At 44.8% G+C, this 20,699-nt stretch overlaps 1 protein-coding gene across 4 annotated transcripts in view; it reads left to right on the top strand.

Moving 5' to 3' along the window:
• The window catches only part of PIEZO1 (piezo type mechanosensitive ion channel component 1 (Er blood group)), a 742,509-nt gene that overhangs the window by 521,182 nt on the left and 200,628 nt on the right, over window positions 1-20,699 (top strand). For all 4 annotated transcript variants that reach the window (XM_069215849.1, XM_069215848.1, XM_069215845.1 and 1 more), the window contains one exon: window positions 20,113-20,281. In XM_069215849.1, coding sequence (XP_069071950.1) covers window positions 20,113-20,281 — 169 coding nt within the window. The remainder of the gene's footprint in view (window positions 1-20,112; window positions 20,282-20,699) is intronic.

Raw genomic sequence — 20,699 nt, 5'->3', positions numbered from 1 at the left:
AGTTACACCACCACCCTCTCCTCCGCCCGTGATTAACGTTTCACCAGCACAAACGCCATCACACTCCCCAGCTCACACCACCATGAGCCAGGGTGACCAAGACCAGGACGCATGGGACCTATACGACGCCCCAGTGTCAGATAACAGCCCAGAGGCATACCCTACAAAACCATCTCCACCAGAAGACAGCACCGCGTACTCTCAGGTGGTGGCTAGAGCAGCACAATTTCACAACGTAAGCCTCCACTCAGAACAGGTCGAGGATGATTTCCTGTTCAACACACTCTCCTCCACCCACAGCTCCTACCAAAGCCTGCCTATGCTCCCTGGTATGCTCCGGCACACAAAAGACATATTTAAGGACCCGGTCAAAAGTAGGGCAATCACACCAAGGGTGGAAAAAAAGTATAAGCCGCCTCCTACAGACCCGGCTTTCATCACAACACAGCTGCCACCAGACTCTGTTGTTGTAGGAGCAGCTAGGAAAAGGGCCAACTCTCACACATCTGGAGATGCACCACCCCCAGATAAAGAAAGCCGCAAGTTTGATGCAGCTGGTAAAAGAGTCGCAGCACAAGCTGCAAACCAGTGGCGCATCGCGAACTCCCAGGCACTACTTGCGCGCTATGACAGAGCCCACTGGGACGAGATGCAACATCTCATTGAACATCTGCCCAAAGACTTCCAAAATAGGGCAAAACAAGTGGTTGAGGAGGGACAGGCCATCTCCAACAACCAGATCCGCTCCTCCATGGACGCTGCAGATACAGCTGCACGGACAATTAATACATCTGTAACTATCAGAAGGCATGCATGGCTCCGAACGTCTGGATTTAAACCAGAGATTCAACAAGCAGTTCTCAATATGCCTTTTAATGAAAAAGAACTGTTCGGTCCAGAAGTGGACACAGCGATTGAGAAACTCAAAAAAGATACGGACACTGCCAAAGCCATGGGCGCACTCTACTCCCCGCAGAGCAGAGGGAATTACAGCTCATTCCGTAAAACGCCCTTTCGAGGGGGGTTTCGGGGTCAAAGCACACAAGCCAGCACCTCACAAGCCACACCGTCCAGTTACCAAGGACAGTATAGAGGAGGTTTTCGGGGACAATATAGAGGAGGGCAATTCCCTAGAAATAGAGGAAGATTCCAAAGCCCCAAAACCCCTACTACTAAACAGTGACTCACATGTCACTCACCCCCTCCACACAACACCAGTGGGGGGACGAATAGGTCATTATTACAGAGCATGGGAGAAAATCACTACAGACACTTGGGTTCTAGCAATTATCCAACATGGTTACTGCATAGAATTTCTACAGTTCCCTCCAAACATACCACCAAAAGCACAAAATTTAACAACACACCATTCCAATCTCCTAGAGATAGAAGTGCAGGCACTATTGCAAAAGAATGCAATCGAATTAGTGCCAAACACACAAATAAACACAGGAGTTTACTCACTGTACTTTCTGATACCAAAGAAGGACAAAACACTGAGACCAATCCTAGACCTCAGAGTAGTCAACACTTTCATCAAATCAGACCACTTCCACATGGTCACACTACAAGAAGTATTGCCATTGCTAAAGCTGCACGACTACATGGCAACTTTAGACCTCAAGGATGCTTATTTCCATATACCAATTCACCCATCGCACAGGAAATACCTAAGGTTTGTATTCAAAGGAATACATTACCAATTCAAGGTACTGCCTTTCGGATTAACAACCGCACCAAGAGTCTTTACCAAATGTCTAGCGGTAGTCGCTGCACACATCAGAAGGCAGCAAATACATGTGTTCCCATATCTAGACGACTGGCTAATCAAGGCCCATTCGTTAATAGAGTGCTCAAATCACACAAATCATATCATACAAACCCTCTTCAAACTAGGGTTCACCGTCAATTTCACAAAATCCAAGATTCGGCCACGCAAGGTACAACAATACCTGGGAGCCATAATAGACACATCAAAAGGAGTAGCCACTCCAAGTCCACAAAGAATTCAAAATTTCAACACCATCATACAACGCATGTATCCAACACAAAAGATACAAGCAAAGATGGTATTACAACTCCTAGGCATGATGTCATCATGCATAGCCATTGTCCCAAACGCAAGACTGCACATGAGGCCCTTACAACAATGCCTAGCATCACAGTGGTCTCAAGCACAGGGTCACCTTCTAGATCTGGTGTTAATAGACCGCCAAACTTACCTCTCGCTTCTGTGGTGGAACAACATAAATTTAAACAAGGGGCGGCCTTTTCAAGACCCAGTGCCACAATACGTAATAACAACAGATGCTTCCATGACAGGGTGGGGAGCACACCTCGATCAACACAGCATACAAGGACAATGGAACGTACATCAAACAAAACTGCATATCAATCACCTAGAACTTCTTGCAGTTTTTCAAGCACTAAAAGCTTTCCAACCAATAATAGTTCACAAATACATTCTCGTCAAAACAGACAACATGACAACAATGTATTATCTAAACAAGCAGGGAGGGACGCACTCCACGCAGTTAAGCATGTTAGCACAAAAAATTTGGCATTGGGCAATTCACAACCAAATTCGCCTAATTGCACAGTTTATACCAGGGATACAAAATCAACTCGCAGACAATCTCTCTCGAGATCACCAACAGGTCCACGAATGGGAAATTCACCCCCAAATACTGAACACTTATTTCAAACTCTGGGGAACACCTCAGATAGACTTGTTTGCGACAAGGGAGAACGCAAAATGCCAAAACTTCGCATCCAGATACCCACACAAACAATCCCAAGGCAATGCCCTATGGATGAACTGGTCAGGGATATTTGCTTACGCTTTTCCTCCTCTCCCTCTCCTTCCCTACCTGGTAAACAAACTCAGTCAAAGCAAACTCAAACTCATATTGATAGCACCAACTTGGGCAAGGCAACCCTGGTACACAACGCTGCTAGACCTATCAGTGGTAGCCTGCATCAAATTGCCCAACAGGCCAGATCTGTTGACACAGCACAACCAAAAGATCAGACACCCAGATCCAGCATCGCTGAATCTAGCAATCTGGCTCCTGAAATCCTAGAATTCGGGCACTTACAACTTACCCAAGAATGTATGGAAGTCATAAAACAAGCAAGAAGGCCATCCACCAGGCACTGCTATGCAAGTAAATGGAAGAGGTTTGTTTGCTACTGCCATATTAATCAAATACAACCATTACACACAACTCCAGAACATGTAGTGGGTTACTTGCTTCACTTACAAAAATCTAACCTAGCTTTCTCTTCCATTAAGATTCACCTTGCAGCAATATCTGCATACCTGCAGACTACCTATTCAACTTCCCTATATAAAATACCAGTCATTAAAGCATTCATGGAGGGCCTTAGGAGAATTATACCACCAAGAACACTACCTGTTCCTTCATGGAACCTAAATGTTGTCCTAACTAGACTTATGGGTCCACCTTTTGAACCCATGCACTCCTGCGACATACAGTTCCTAACCTGGAAGGTGGCATTTCTCATCGCCATTACTTCCCTGAGAAGAGTAAGCGAGATTCAGGCGTTTACTATACAGGAACCTTTTATACAACTACACAAAAATAAAGTCGTCCTAAGGACCAATCCTAAATTTTTGCCAAAGGTTATTTCACCGTTCCATCTAAATCAAACAGTGGAACTTCCGGTGTTCTTTCCACAGCCAGATACCGTAGCTGAAAGGGCACTACATACATTAGATGTCAAAAGAGCATTAATGTATTACATTGACAGAACAAAGAACATCAGAAAGACTAAACAACTCTTTATTGCATTTCAAAAACCTCATGCAGGAAACCCAATTTCAAAACAAGGTATAGCCAGATGGATAGTTAAATGCATCCAAATCTGCTACCTTAAAGCTAAACGACAGCTGCCCATTACACCAAGGGCACACTCAACCAGAAAGAAAGGTGCTACCATGGCCTTTCTAGGAAACATCCCAATGCAAGAAATATGTAAGGCAGCCACATGGTCTACGCCTCACACATTCACCAAGCACTACTGTGTAGACGTGTTATCCGCACAACAAGCCACAGTAGGTCAAGCTGTATTAAGGACATTATTTCAGACTACTTCCACTCCTACAGGCTGATCCACCGCTTTTGGGGAAATAACTGCTTACTAGTCTATTGCAGAACATGCGTATCTACAGCGACAGATGCCATCGAACTGAAAATGTCACTTACCCAGTGTACATCTGTTCGTGGCATCAGTCGCAGTAGATTCGCATGTGCCCACCCGCCTCCCCGGGAGCCTGTAGCAGTTTGGAAGTTACCTTCAATTATTTATATATGTATCATCTCAACCTTAAATAAGTGCATACTTAGTCACTCCATTGCATGGGCACTATTACTACAATTCAACTCCTACCTCACCCTCTGCGGGGAAAAACAATCGAGGATGGAGTCGACGCCCATGCGCAATGGAGACAAAAGGAGGAGTCACTCGGTCCCGTGACTCGAAAGACTTCTTCGAAGAAAAACAACTTGTAACACTCCGGCCCAACACCAGATGGCGAGCTATTGCAGAACATGCGAATCTACTGCGACTGATGCCACGAACAGATGTACACTGGGTAAGTGACATTTTCATTATTGCCTTCCAAAAACCTCATACAGGAAATCCAATTTCAAAACAAGGTATTGCCAGATGGATAGTAAGATGCATCCAAACCTGCTATCTTAAAGCAAAGAGAGAACTGCCTATTACACCAAAGGCACACTCAACCAGAAAGAAAGGTGCTACTATGGCCTTTCTAGGAAATATTCCAATGAACGAAATATGTAAGGCAGCAACATGGTCTACGCCTCATACATTTACTAAACACTACTGTGTAGATGTGTTATCTGCACAACAGGCCACAGTAGGTCGAGCCGTACTAAGAACTTTATTTCAAATTACTTCCACTCCTACAGGCTGAACCACCGCTTTTGGGGAGATAACTGCTGACTAGTCTATGCACAGTATGTGTATTTGCAGCTACACATGCCACCGAACGGAAAATGTCACTTACCCAGTGTACATCTGTTCGTGGCATTAGTCGCTGCAGATTCACATGCGCCCACCCTCCTCCCCGGGAGCCTGTAGCCGTTTGGAAGTAGATCTTGAACATTTGTAAATATATTACATTAAACCTTCATTTTGTACATACGTATTTATTCCATTGCATGGGCACTATTATTAGCATACACAACTCCTACCTCACCCTCTGCGGGGAAAACAATCTAAGATGGAGTCGACGCCCATGCGCAATGGAACCGAAGTGGGAGGAGTCCCTCGGTCTCGTGACTCGAAAAGACTTCTTCGAAGAAAAACAACTTGTAACACTCCGAGCCCAACACCAGACGGCGGACTATGCACAGCATGTGAATCTGCAGCGACTAATGCCACGAACAGATGTACACTGGGTAAGTGACATTTTCCTTCTTACACAAATTCTACCCCCCTCCTCCCCTCAGCCCCCCAGCCAATACATCCAGGAGACTCAGCCCACATCTGGGAGAATTGTCCTAGTGTCAGGTGCGAAAGAAGTAAGGAAATTGGCTATGCTATTCCAGGGCCTACTCTGCCTCACATCCTCCTGTCAAGGTCACTGCCTCTGGGAAGTTGATCCATCTCAGCAGTGATAGGACCAATTTTCAATTGGACTTTAACTGATTCCTTTGTTTCCTCACTTTTTCTCCTTTCCTTGGGGTCAGAGGTACCTCTCTCTGTGAACCATACCTTAGCGAAGACAACACCCAGCTTACACAAAGAGGTTACCCATAACTGGAGTAACTCTACATTGACCAGCAGGGTCAGGGGTTATAACTTGCTATTTGGCATGAGATTAGACCACCATGCCAAGAACATTGCAACTGTAAAGGCTAACACCCAGCAGAGGCTACTGACAGCTGTCAGTATCCAGAACCACACCCTTAGCTCTCTACTGACAGGTGGATATGCAAGGGAATAGGCTTCTTTGGGCTACTATCTCTTGTAGCAAACACCGTTCTTTCACTCTTTGTTCTGTTAGCTGGGTGCTACAACCTCCTGCTTAACAGCTGCCTGACTAGTCAGGGCTTCTTGTGGGGTAGGTAAGGCCTCACCAGTCCCAACTTCGAAGTTCTTCCTTACTGGAGCAGAATCTCCTTGGCTTACTGGAACTTTTTCTAAAGGTTGCCCACCTTTCCTACACTTCTTTTTCTTGCTTTTCATCTGAGGCCTACATTTACTAACCATAGGTTTTCAGCACCTCTAGAATCCTTGGAAAAGGTATGACCCTGGTCGGTATCTCCTTTGAACTCATAGCAACAAGGAGACAATCAAAAGGGAGGTCTGGACTGAATATCACCCTCTGCCAACTAAGTGCCCTAGCTATCTCTAAAGGTACTAAAGCCACAGGCCTAACAGCACTTCCCCCCTGGTCAACCCATCCTCTATCAATCTCTCCTGGCAAATACTGGTCTGGGGATACCAACCTCTCATGCACCATGGTGTGACTGGCATAGGTATCCCTCAAGGCAATGACTGGGATTCCATTCACCTGGATGTGATGAAAGTATCTGCTTCTCTCTGGAAACACCAACTCACGTTCTGTCCCCACTTCCCAATTAAAAGCTATGAGGGTGTCCTAATCTGAGGAGCAGTCCTCCAGGGCTACATTGACAAGCCCCAGTGCTTACCTTTTTCTTGGAACCTACTGAGTCCCCTATGTAGTGACCAACCTGCTGACAATCAAAGTCAGGCCTACTATCTAGAGTCTTTTTTCAATTTGGTGTCCCCATCATTCTGCTTACTGCCAGAGTTGGGGTGGGATGCACTATCCTTTTTAAGTGTCCTGGGTCTGTGAAGGATTCTCTTGGAAGGTCTTACTACCTCTCTCCTTTCTCTCCTGTGGGCCTAACCCCCTTTCTTGGGACCTCCTTTCTGATGCTTTTTGGGAATCGTAGTCCTAATCCATTCATCAGCTTTCTTAGCCAGCTCTCTGGGAATAGAAAGTGATAAATCTACCAGATGCTGCTGTAACTCTTCAGATGTACAGTTTGCTAGTATGTGCTCATTCATTATCAAATTATATAGCCCTGTAACTTGCTTCCTTTCAACCAGCCCCCTATTGTTTTGGCTGAGAAGTCAACAAAATCTACCCAGGTCTAACTAGAGGTTTTGTGAGTATCCCTAAACTTAACCCTCTACTCCTCATTGAGTCCAAAGCCGTCAGTCGGATTCTTCTTCATGAGGTCATAGGACTCAGCACTTTCTTCATCTCGTGTCAGGATTCCATCCCTGCACTTGCCTGAGAAAAACTCCCAGAGTAGAAAGTCCCAGTGTCTCTAGTGTAGTAACCTCCACATTCTACATGCCCTCTCAAAGGCAGTAAACCACTTAGTTATTTTGTCACCCTCAACAGATTGGGGGCAATCCCTTTTTGGACTTTAGGGTCAAAAGATTCCTTTCCTTTCCTATTTGTATTGTTGCTGCCGCCATTCATGAGTGTTAGACCTATCTCAGCCCTTTCTCTCTCTATGTCTGGTTGTTTGGCCGCAAGGGCTACTCTTTTGGCTAGTCTCTCAAGCTCTAGATCTGGATTTCCTAGTGCTTCTGCAGGCCTGGGGCAGCCTGGCCTAACCTCTAGGTACCATGTTAGGATAGAGGTTCCTATTGTTATCCTCTTTCTCTGAGGTATTCGGAGGGGTGCTGTCCCCATGAGTACTGTTGCCAGTCTTATCACTGACAAGGTCATCTTCATGACTGTCAGCCATTTCTTTTCTTGCCTGGGCCGTATCAAACTCAGCCAACAACTCCTTGTGTTGTGCCTTGGTTTGTTTGGGTCCAGTTTTAATTTTGCAAACACTGTAGGGGCCCTTAGCTACTTCAAGTTAAGTTGCAGGTCGGGTTGAGCTCACGACTATCTCCTCTGAGGTTGGCATCTTTTTAGTAAAGCTGGGACCTTTCTAGAAAATTGTTAAAAACATTACAAATAAATTCCAACAGACTTTTAAGACCTAACATACTAATTTGCTTTTTAAATATCTAATACCACATGACTTGGGGACTTAACACAAAGTCCTACAGTTCAGGTTAGAAAATTTAGAAAAAAAAAAAGTAAAAGATGTTTTTTGACTGTCAATTGTGAGTTCCTACGTGGCACCACCTATTGACCAAGTGTTATCAGCAAATGCAAAGTCCTGCAACCCACTGATGATCCACCAATGTAGGAAACTGGTCTTTTATATAGTGTACCAAAATGAGGTATGCTGTGTAAAGATTCCAGGTATCCCTTATAAGTGGAGAGGGCTTGATTTAACAGTCCCAAGATACTCTTTGTAGTAGAGTGGTCGAGCAGCCTTAGGATTATCAGAGGGGAGTGTTAGACATTTGTTGCATACACAGCGTCAATAAATGATACACACACTTGAGGAGATCCACACCAATTTAGAAAAATAACACATTTTTATTTATTTTTAACACAAAGAACTTTGTAATTGGGTAAGTACTTTTCAAGTTATCAGTTTTTAAGTCACAATAAAATACACTTATACTGTGGGCTTCAAGTGGTAATGTTATCCTATGGGGAATAAACATATACAGCACAGGGTCACTTAGCAACAACTTACAGGACTGTTCTCCTGGACTTAAGGTGAGTATGGGGCAAAGTCCAAAGCAGCACGAACAGGTCACCTCCGGTTGCACTGGGGTGTCCACTTGCAGATGTGAGTTTTGGCATGAGGTGCCCCTTTCACTTCAATGGGAAATGGTCATGTGGAAAAGGGTCTGAAAGCCAGGACTGGGGGGGGCAGTCGGGCTGAACCCATGGGTGGGGGGGGTGCTCAGGTCTCAAGGGTCTTTGGCACTGAGCAAAACAGTTGATTCACTGATACTTAGAGCGGGGAGCTTATGTGCAGTGGTGCTTTATCCAGTGGGTTTGGGCTGCGGGAGGTCCCTGCAGTTCTCTATTTCCTGCAGATAGAGGCTGCAGGTGGAGACCGGGGGACCACTCCGCCCAAAACCAATCGGACGATATCCGTGACAGATCCGCACCTCATGCGCTTGTGATGTCTGGGGTGCAACCACACCCAAAGTTGTGCTGCAAGTGCTAGGCCATGAATCTGAAAACTTTGAGGGTGCGGACCCTAAAGCTCCTTGCGGCCCGGCGCTCAAGTCCACATTGCTCTTGATCTTGGTCAGGAGGAAGATCCCAAGAACGATCGCGGAACCCCCCCCCCTTTATCTTCATCCCACCCCAAGTCCTCGGGACCGTGAAGTAAGTCGAGGCACAAGAAGAAGTTGAAGAACAAGTTTTCTTCAAGCTCACCGCATCTGTCGGCTGATGAGATGAGGGAAAGGGAGCATAGTCACTCTAGGCCTCTGTCCTCAGAGCCTGCGTCCGGGCTGGCTCTGTGCCTCCCCGAGTTTGCGCGAGTTGGAGAGACTCCTGCCCAACTTTGAGAGTTTTATGAGGCCATGCGCTTAATCTTTGGGCAGTCTGACTCGGCTGGAGCACCTTCGTGCCCCACAGGGTTGGCAGTGGCCCCCTTGGGTTCAGACTTGGAATGAAAGCATTTCTTCCCTCTCTCTCAAAGGGAAAGTGGTGCAGGTGTTCACGGACAACACCACTGCCATGTGGTAATGCAACAATCATGGTGGTTGGGGTCATGGGCCCTTTGTCAGGAAGCTCTGTGCCTCTGAATATGGCTGCAACATCAGGGCATTTCCCTGGTGGTTCAACACCTGGCGGGCTCTCTGATCGCCAGCGCAGACAAACTCAGCTGGTAATGCCTGGCCAGTCCCAAATGGCGTCTCCACCTGGAGGTGGTGCAAGGTTTCAGTAGTGAGGAAGAGCGTTAGTTAGGTCAGTTAGCCTCTGCAGAGAACGCGCAATGTCAGCAGTTTTGCATGTTGGAGTTTCTACAGCAGCAGTCACTAGGCCATGCTTTTCATCATGAGTGGAGCTCAAGCCTCCTGTATAATCTTTCTGCCCATACCATCTCTGCTCAGAGTACTCAAGAAGATCAAGAACAACTGTGCCTTAATCCTTATGACTACAGACTGGGCAAAAAGTCTAGTATCTCAAGCTTTTCAGCATGGCCATAGATCCTCTGATGAGACTGCCCCTTAAGGAGGATCTTCTGTTGCAGCAGCAGTGAAAGGTTGTCCACCCAAACCTGTCCAGTCTCCACCTTCTTGCGTGGAGATTGAGAGGTGGCAGTTGACAACTTTTGACCTTCCGCCCAAAGTCTGTAAGGTTATCTTAGCTGCAAGGTGTTCCGCCACCAAAACGGCCGTTGTTGGAAAAAATGTGTGGCTTGGTGCACAGACAAGTCTGTTGATCCCTCCTTTCTTCTCTGTCCCTCTTTCCATCATGCTTTTCTTTGGTCCAGCAGGGCTCTTGCTTGGACACCCTCAATGATTTTTTGTCTGCTATCTCATTTATGAGATCACCTAACCAACCCTCTTTGTTTAAGTCTCCTATTGTTAGTAGGTTCCTTGAGGGTCTTACCCATATCTTTCCTCCATCCCCATTGATCATGCCCCAATGGATTTGGATTTCGTTCTGACATTCATAATGTACGATCCTTTTGAGCCTATCCACAATTGTCCTATAGTGTTTCTGACATTAAAAACAGCCTTCCTTGTAGCCATTACCTCTGCCCGCCAGGTGAGTGAGCTGCAGGCATTAGCATCTAAGCCGCCGTACCTTTCCAGCTATCCTGACAAAGTGGTGCTTTGTCAGGATAGATGCCAAAAGTGATCACGCCCTTTCATGTAGGCTAATCCATCACCTTGCCTACTTTTTACACCCCCCCAACCCCCCACACCCTTCTAAGGAAGAGATGAGACTCCACCGCATAGACACAAAAAGGGCATTGGCAGTCTACCTTGATCGGACCAAAGAGCTCCGGGTGGATGATCAACTCTTTGTAGGTTATGTGGGTGCAGATTCCAAATGGTCATTCTCTTCATTAAAATGTGCTATGCATTGGCTAAAATAGCAAACTGTGGAGTGTTGGCACGCTCATTCTACCAGAGCGACAGCTGCAACCACTGCTTTAGCATACCAAGTTCAAGTTCCTGACATTTGTCAGGCAGCAACGTTGGTATTCCTGCACATGTTCACCAAACACTACTGACTCATCAATCAGGTCAGAAGGAATGGGTACTTTGCCCTTTTGGTCTTGCGGGACTTCCTAGTATGATCTTGGTTTGCAGACCCACCTCTGGGGCTGGTATTGTTTAGGTATCTATTCTATGGTTATGGAATCTGCAACTAGAAGTCTCTATCAGATGAACAAGTTACTTACCTTCAGTAACGCCTTATCTGGTAGAGACATTCTAGTTGCAGATTCCTTACCGACCTACCCATCCTCCCCACTCTGAAAACTGATTTCTAGGGACAGGGACTTCCCGTTCAGGGCCCTAGTTGTGACGCGTCAGTGTTCTTCATGGCTCTGCGCTTTTGGGGTTGAAAGTCGTGAAAAGAAACTGACGTCAGCACATTGGGGTGGCACCTATAGAAGACCTGCAACATCATGTCCTTCACGCATGATGCCAGCAGTGGGCACGGGGCCGACCGACACCACCTGATGGCAGGCAGAAGTACTGCTCATAAAAAAATCTCCGGATCCAGACTGACACCTGGGGGAATTTCTTAGGTGAGGAGTCTGCAACTAGAATATGTCTCTACTAGACAAGATGTTACCAAAAGTAAGTAACTGGTTCATCTTGTCCATTCCTTATTTTGTGCCCAGTGAAGATCTGAGGTCCTGGTATCAGGGGGTCCCCTAAATACTCAATTTAGGGAGCCTTAAGGGGAGTAAAAGGTAGTACGCAATGGGCTACTTACCCTTGGTCACTACACCCCCTAGATTACCACTTCCTTTGGGGAGTGAGCATCACCCTGTTCCAGAAATCCTAAATCCACCACACACAAGATGGTAGAATTCCTGAGGCTGTATTCATTTCATGCTGATCACCTTTGGAGTGTGTCCATCCTGGAAATATAACACACCTCCTGCATAGCAAAGTTTCGCACCTGTCCAGGTGGCAGATGGGCCCTGGGGCAGGGAGGTCAGCATCTCCCTGTGAGGAAGCATACCAGAGGCGGTAGGCTTCTTTGAAACTTTCTGCACTGGGATGTAGATTTTCAGGTCCCTCCTGTTGGGAGGGGTGTGTAAACTCCTCTCCCAGAGCAGGCTTGGTCTCTGACCTTCAGGGAGTCAGATTCTCGTCTGTTGGCAGCAGACTGGTTAGAATTAGTCAGTTAGCTCACCAGCAGTTGGTAGGCATTTAGGTGGCACCTCTAAGAATCAGTGAAGGTTTATTAATATGAGATGTTGATACCAAACATCCCTATTTTCAGCGAAGCCATCATGTAGCTGGGGAACTCATATTGACCAGTGTCCAGCACATGTACTCAAAATGGCCTCCCTGTTCACTTACTATCTTTAAGAATGGACAAAGACATAGTAGGGACATATCTGCTCTTGCATAAATACCTACATATGTAACATGCACCCTGCCTTAGGGGTGTAAGGCCTGCTGCAGGGGTGACTTACAAATATTAAATGCAATATTTAGGGGACAAGGCACTGGGCTGCGTGCCATATTGTGTTTTCACTTATAGGGAGCACCTTGTCATGTAGCCTGCAATGGCAGTCTGCATGAGGTTGGTGCTGGGTCCTGTAGAGTGGCACTCAGAGGCCCTCTTCAGTACCCAAGTCCTAGGCACCAGGAGTACCATTTACTAGGGCCTTACAGAGGTGCAAAAAGGGCCTGCCCACTTGGGGATCAGGCGATCAGGTGTCTTGTTTTGGGGAAGGAACACTGGCAGTGGGGACCTGGTTAGCAGGATCCCAGTGCACTTCAGTCAAAGTTCCATCAAAAAACAGGCAAAAAGTGGGAGGTACTTTAACCAGAACCCAGGTTCCTACAGTAATCCTGTCCCTCACCACACACAAGATGGTGCAATTCTTTTCGTGTTCACTTCAGGTAGCCCGCCCTTGGCGTGTGACTAGCCTGACAGTGTAAAGCGCCTTCTGACTATCTAACTGCCCACCTGTCCTGATGCCAAAGGGCCTCAGGTCAGGTGGTTGCCTCTCCCAGGTCTGAGGAAAGCCGGGTCACATATCAAAGATAGCAGGGACTTGAAGACCCTGGCCTGGGTATGCAGATTTACTCCAGTATTAGAACTTTCATAGATTCACATGCTTGAATCATACCTTTAATTAAGTAGTATTAACATAGGGTTAAACCCAAAGGCCCTTAGGCCTCTCAGTTTACCACTCTATCAAAGTCATTTTTTTTAAAAAGGACCAAACTTCAGGACCCACCAATCAGGCAACACCACCCTCTAGGACCTTCCTGAGAGAAGCTCCAGGTCCTCAGATTTTCTACGTCACATCGTGCTAGGCAGTCTCATGGGGGAATGCGTTTTCCAAAGCATGGTCAGGAATTTTTGCCTACACTTTTCCACCCATTCACTTGATCCCGAAAGTCCTAATAAAAATGAAGAGAGAACCTTGCACGATAATATTAATAGCCCCATATTGGCCTTGCCAGCATTGGTTCACCGAGATTCTCCTGTCAGTGAAGCCTCGCATCCCACTGAGAATATCTCCGCATCTACTTACAATGAACAGACAAGTCTTACATCCGAATCCTCAATCAATGCAGTTATCAGCATGGCTCCTGAGCACCTTGAGTTTGCACACCTAAATATTCTGGAGGAGTGCAGAGATATATTGTCCAACGCCAGAGCAATTAGCACCAACAAGACTTATTCATGTAAGAGGAAGAGATTTTGTGTGCGGTGCCAACAACAGCAAGTTGATCCTCTTTCCTCATCACTGAAACAAATATTGCCTTTTTTGCTGCACTTAGCTCACTCAGGTCTTGCCCGTTCCTCCATAAAGGTTCACCTGGCGGCGATAGCGTTTTATAGATGGTCAGACTCTCCACCTCCCTTTATGATCCTCTACATTGATTACGCGATTTCTAAAAGGGATTTTCAGAGTTTTTCCACCCTTCAGCCCTCCTCCTCCCTCCTAGAATTTAAATATTGTTCTTGCGCAACTCATGAAGCAGCCATTTGAACCAATTGATAGAGCTACGAAATTCCTTTCCTGGAAAGTGCCTCTCCTTGTTGCTCCAACATCAGCCAGACGTGTCGGTGAGATACAAGCACTATCCATACATGATCCCTTTTTACAGATTAAATAAAATAGAATAATCTTGTGGACAAACCTACGTTTCATTCCAAAAGTCCCCTGGACTTTTATTTAAATGAGCCCTTAGTTTTCAGGACATTCTTTCCAAATTATTCAACTCCAGCGGAGAAGGCCTTACACTCTTTAGACATTAAAAGATGCATTCAATTCTATCTGGGCAGGACCAAAGTATTTAGTAAAACCAGCTAACTATTTGTGGCTTTCAGTGCACCCAGAGGGGTCAGCCGCTCTCTAAACAGAGCATCGCTAGATGGATTTCGTCAGCAATCTGATTTTGCCAACAGGCAGCAGACAAGCAACTGCAAACCTCTGTCCATGCACATTCTTCGCGGGCAGTTTCCTCATCAGCAGCACTGTTTACAGGTGTACTGCTCCAAGATATTTGTAGGGCAGTAAGTTGAAGGAGCTGTCATACTTTTACCAGACATTACTGCTTGGATGCATTATCTTAAGGAGAGGTAGCAGTTGGCCAAGCAGTCCTCAGGAATCTTTTCCAGTGAAGGTGAGCTATATCTTTCATCCCACCATCCTAATTTCAGGTATGCACATTACTAGAAATGCCGTTTGAAATAAATGGTAAATTCTCATTAAAGTTTAGACTATAATGTTTAGAATTTTATATTATGTATATCTTTATTTAAACATGTGATTAATGTATGTATTGAACAGACAGATGTGTAATACAATGTGCATCAATACTGCTTACTACTCTGATTCAAGTATGTGAATCTATGAAAGTTCCAATACTGGAGTAAGAAAATGAGTTACTTACCTGTAACTTTAGCTCTCCAGTATTGGAATCTTTCATAAATTCACATGCGACTCGCCCGCCTCCCCGGAGAAGCTCACCTTCACCTCTCTTTTCTCTTTTATACCCAATATGCACACCTCTCAGGAAGGTTCTAGAGCAGTGCTTCCCAATGTTTCTCTGAACCCCCACTTTATCATTACTGGAACCCGGGGACCCCCACTTAAACATTATTGGAATCTAGGGACCCCTACTGAATCATTATTGGAAGCTGGGGACCCAGACCTACACATTGTTGATGATTTGAACCGCAAAACAATACACACAAAATACAGAAACACGCATTCCATCAAAAACATACACAATTGATACCTATTTTATTTAATTTGTAAACAAATAGAATATATATATTTTAAAAATTTTATAGGAATGTTGGAGCATTTTCTAAATTCAACTGAAGACACACATTGTCCATGCTATATCCTGTTTCAGGCACCTGCACTGCTCCCACAAATCAATCTGAGCATACTAATTTAATTTTACATTTCTAGCAATTCACCTACTTTTTAAATTTTTCAGTTGTACATTTAGCCACTTTATTTATATACAGTCTATTAATCTGTTAATGTTAATTTTCAAAGCATTCATGGACCCCCTGAGGAGGCTTTGCGGACCCCCAGGGGTCCACAGACCACAGGTTGGGAACCACTGTTCTAGACAGTGGTGTCATCTGATTGGTGGGTCGTGAAGTTTGGTCCTTTTTCTTGAAATGACTGATAGAGTGCCAAGGGCCTTTAGGTTTACGCCTATGTTAATACTACTTGATTAAAGGTACTGGGGCTCCCATCTCGACAACTGGGAATGATTGAAGCATGTGAATCTATGAAAGATTCTAATACTGGTGAACTAAAGTTACAGGTAAGTAACAAATTTTCTTACTAGCCATCATGCTGGAGGAGGTGATAACACCTCCTGCCAGAGCTGACATTGTTTCTGACCTCTGAGCACAGGCTCTCACCTCCAGGAGGTCAAAAACCCATCTGTGGTGGCAGGCCGGTCGATACCAGTCAGCCGGCACACTGCAGCACTAGTAGAGGTCCAGGGGGCACCTCTAAGGTGCCCTCTTGGTGCCTGTCATAATAATCCAATGCTGGCATCAGTATGGGTTTGTTAAAATGAGGCGTTTGATACCCAACACCATAGGTTTCGGTGAAGCCATTATGTAACTGGGTAATTCGTTTTGACCAGTGCCCAGTACATACCTTAAGATGGCTTCTCTGCTCCCTTGTAATGTCTAGCAATGGTACTAGACATTACAGGGGCATATATGCTCATGCAGATATATCCTCACATGCGCTACAATGCACCCTGCCTTAGGGCTCAAAGGCCTGCTGTAGTTATGACTTGCATATAGCCCATACAGTGTCTTTGGCATGGCACACAGGAATATGCTATGTCATGTTCTCAAATATGGTTTGCACCATATCAGGCAGCCTGAGATGGCAGCCTGTGTGTAATTTGGTTGTGGGTCCCTTAGGGTGGCATGAGATATGCTGCAGCCTGTTTGGGACCGTCTTTAGTAACTGTGCCCTAGGTACCAGGGGTATCATTCACTAGGGACTTACAGAAGTGCTAAAGTCCATGCCACTTGGGTTACATTTAGACTTTATTTGTTTTAGGGGAAAGAGCATTGTCACTGGCGTCTGGCAGTGCACCGGGGCCTGCTAGTCAGAGTTGAAAAACAGCATCTAGTAGTTCTAAATTGGGCTAAAAGTCGGGGGACATCTGCAAAGAAGCCTAGTTTCCTTCATATGCATCATCTGATACTTTGAAAGGCCTGTGTGAAAAGAAGTTGAATTGAGGCCTCTATAGACACCATTTCTAAAAAAAACGATGTACTGCTTAATGAGTTACTCTAACAGCATATTACTCTATGCAGGAGCCTCTGAGCCCGTATTAGGAACAGGACACACTTTTCCATGTTTGCGCCACAATGCACCTTAAAGCAGGTGCGCCGGGTGCAAACATGGAAAGGGCGCCCTATTAGTAATACGCTGCCTTCAGGGCGGCCTTTAACTTGCACTGCCCCCACGGCATTGCATTCAAGAGAATATGGAGTAGCTGTTCAAAAACTGCTCTGATTCTCTGTCCAGGAAGCTACCCACCTGCACTTTTCGGAGGGATTAGTAAACCCCTTGCAGGTGGGTGCACTGAGTCACTGCACCCACCTTCATGGTGATGACTGGGGGGTCCATTGGACCCCTTTTCATCCCTTTAGGACTGCCTTTAGAAGGCGCACTAAAAGTGCACCACATTTTTGTGGCCCACTCAAAGTGCACCTTCTAAAGGCATGTTTGCCTCTGCATCCATTCAAGGTAATACAGCGCTGGTGCAGAGGCACAGATCTTTCCTCATTTGATGAGGGAATGCCCTCTAATGATAGCGCTTGTACTATCTGTGCACCAGTGCTATCTCTGTTAGAGAAGGTGCCACAAACTCTTTTGCGGCCCCTTCTGTAACAACAAAGTGCCCTGAGGGAGCACAAAGCAGGCGCAATCAGTCATACACTTTTAAGTTAGCTTCTCGAGCATGGGTTTCCTCTATAAAACATTTGTAATTTTCCCCTCCCCAAAATGAGATGTCATCTCATCCCATTTTTTTGCCATTATGAAACTAAAATGGCACCATGGTGCCCAGGTTCCATGTGTTTGATGTTGTCATGGTACATGAGCTCAACAGTGCCAAAGGGTTCTGAAAAACAAAATGTTTCAAGAGCCTCCCACTGGGGAAACCCAATATTCTAACACCACGGAGGCCTATATTTATTAGAGAATTTTGTGCTGGTCCACATGTTGCCATTAGTCACTTCAGATCACTCAGTTGTGCAGCAGAGCACATACTGAGACAAAATAAAGGTCACGGAGTTAAAATCCAGCTCGTTACAGGTCTGTATAAAGATAGTTTAGCTCAGACCGATTGAACTGGTTTAGGTTGCTTGAGATTATTCTTCTGGCCTTGTTTCTCTTGAAGATCTATTTTTGAAACAAGTGCTAGTAGACGGATAACTTTATGTGCTTGTCCTTTGCCTAAGCCGGCCTTATGCACGATTCGAATGGTTTTAAATTAGATCTTTATATAATTAGGAGCCAGTTGAGTACTTTTGGGGTTGGTTTCATGCCTACATTTACTCACATTCTGGTTCTTTTCAGTAGAAGAGAAGAACCTAACACCATGGATTATAGATTTTGCTTTAGTCACATAAAGAGAATTTTTGGTAGAGCTTAGTGAACGATTTATACTATACCACTCAAATTTAAAAGCCAGAGATTGTCACCTTTTGGTGCATAGCTTGATATCATAACTTTGTAACAAGCCCTGCTGCTGGTGAAATATACAGTGAGATATGCTCACATCTTGAGAGCCTGGTGACCAGCTGGACAGCAGTATTCTGCACTAGCGGAATTGTCATAGTCAAACCGTGACTGAATTTGAACATTTATCACAGAAAAGCATATGCTTCTTTCAAAGAAAGTAACTATTCTTTTAAGAATTCTCAGCGGTGCAATGCAGGTGTTAGCACCTATAGCTACCTGGTTGAACATAGCTAGATTAGAGTCAACATAGATGCCAAGGTTAAAAACTGCCACAACAGGTTAAGACATTAGACACATAGCTTGAGGCAAGCCAAGGTTATTCCACTCTGAACCATTTGTGGTGTTAAGACTGTATTCCATTTGATTGGGATATCTTTGCTAAAACTGGTGGACATCTGCCACTGAGTAATAGCCAGGTACTTGGTCTAAGCCTGAGGATCCTAAGTGAAGCTCTGTGTGCATACGCGATTTTATATAGGCCAAGTATGAGCAAGGTGTCTTCTACATAAATTTACAACTGGGCTAAAGCTTGATGGAGTAATTTGGCGAGGGACCACATGCACAGGTTGAATAGAAAGTTTGAAAGAATTGACCCCTGTAGATACCACATTTCTGCTTTCTGTCTTCTGAAGCAAAAGGTGTAAGAAGGAGTTTAACCAGTTAAGGCCAGGGTCAGTGACACTGGTTTTACCAAGGTTTAGGTAAAGATGTTCTGGCCAGTGGTGTTGCTGGAAGCTGACATACCAGAATAACTGGTGTTCTGACACCACCACCATTGCCATCTTGCCTACATCATTCAGCATGGACAGCCTCACTATCTCTTGTGTTGTGGCATGAGTGGAAAGGAATTTAAGGGATGATTCTAACCAGCAAATATTGGCAACTGTCTAAAAGCACATGTTTTCAGCAGCATTCAAAAGTAAGGAAAATAGGGAGAACATTACTCAATGTGTGCTGAACAAAGACTTTTCAGGCACACATTTTAGCAGTGCAGACTCCCAAGATCTCGAAGCAATGCCTTAACTCAGGAGTTAAACTGGACACCGCTGGTTCAAAATACTTTTTGAGTAACCAGAGGGATACTTCTTATAATGGTAGTAGCCATTAATTGACAGTTGGTCATTTTTAGTGTTCCACGTGAGAATTAGCTCAGAGCAAAAACACATTCTCAGCCTTTTTTTAAGTTCTAGTAAATAATGCGTTTGGAGAAGAGAAAGGATTTTTACCAGGAGAAATAGTTGTCATATGTACATACAATTTTGTTACTTCCTTGAATTATTTAAGTTTCAGTTTAGGGATTGTTTTTTGATTTACTATCTAATGATGCTGCCCTAAAATCCAGCATCCATCATAACCTTCCACTTACATGTGACCTATGCCTACTTTTCATCATCCACTTATTCTGTTCTTCTTACTTGGAATGGAGATGGCACTTTGTCACTGACAGAATTCAGATTTTTTTTTTGCAGCTCTCTGATAGGGTTCTAAATCACTTTGCTATTTCAGGTAAACATGTCCGGAGGTAAGGACAGTGAATTTATTTATTTACATTGACAAATTTGTGTTTCACACCTGGCAACCAAGGCCTTTTTCAACATGCATTTCAAGTATAAATGATGCTAGTAAATAAATGCATTAATACATAATTAGCAATTGTTACTTCTAACCACTAAACATGTTTTGGTAAAAAAAAATGTTGTTGATCTGAAAGCTTCATCTGGTGTTTGCTGCTCTGTTCCAGCAAAGGATCTGGACAAGGATAAGGACTGCATGCTGCCGATAGAGGAGGCAGGAATCATCTGGGATGGAATTTGCCTTTTTTTCCTCCTGCTTCAGCGTAGAGTCTTCCTCAGTGCCTATTACCTTCATGTCTTGGCAGATCTGCGGGCCACAGCTCTCCAAGCCACCAGGTCTGTAATTTTATTCCCACACATGCCGTTTGTCTTTCTTTCTGAAGTTGAGCCTTAAATATTTGTGATCTTCTGACACTGGTTTTAGAATGCTGTTCTGATTGCTAGACCAGAACATTCTAGTTGGTCTTTACAAATGGTAAAATTAAGCTACTTCTCAAAGCTTTTAGACTAGTTTGTGCACTACCAGGTTTTGTAAACTGAACATACTTGCAATTGACATTGGTATTGTTATAACACTCAATAGTTTAAAAACTAAAGTGTACAAATGAGAACTTAAAACTCTATTCTTTAGGCATTGCCTACTTTGCAGTAAATCACAGCCAAAAATGTAAAAAATATTTACAGCCTCACAAGGCTGTCCACAAGTTTCCACCAGCCTCAATTCTACTACCTTCTTTGTTGCCTTTCCACCGTT

This window comes from Pleurodeles waltl, chromosome 12, assembly GCF_031143425.1.
Source record: "Pleurodeles waltl isolate 20211129_DDA chromosome 12, aPleWal1.hap1.20221129, whole genome shotgun sequence".
NCBI classification, from domain to species: domain Eukaryota; kingdom Metazoa; phylum Chordata; class Amphibia; order Caudata; family Salamandridae; genus Pleurodeles; species Pleurodeles waltl.
The sequence above is the reverse complement of the archived record's forward strand: the minus strand, read 5'-3'. Positions and strand labels throughout refer to the sequence as shown.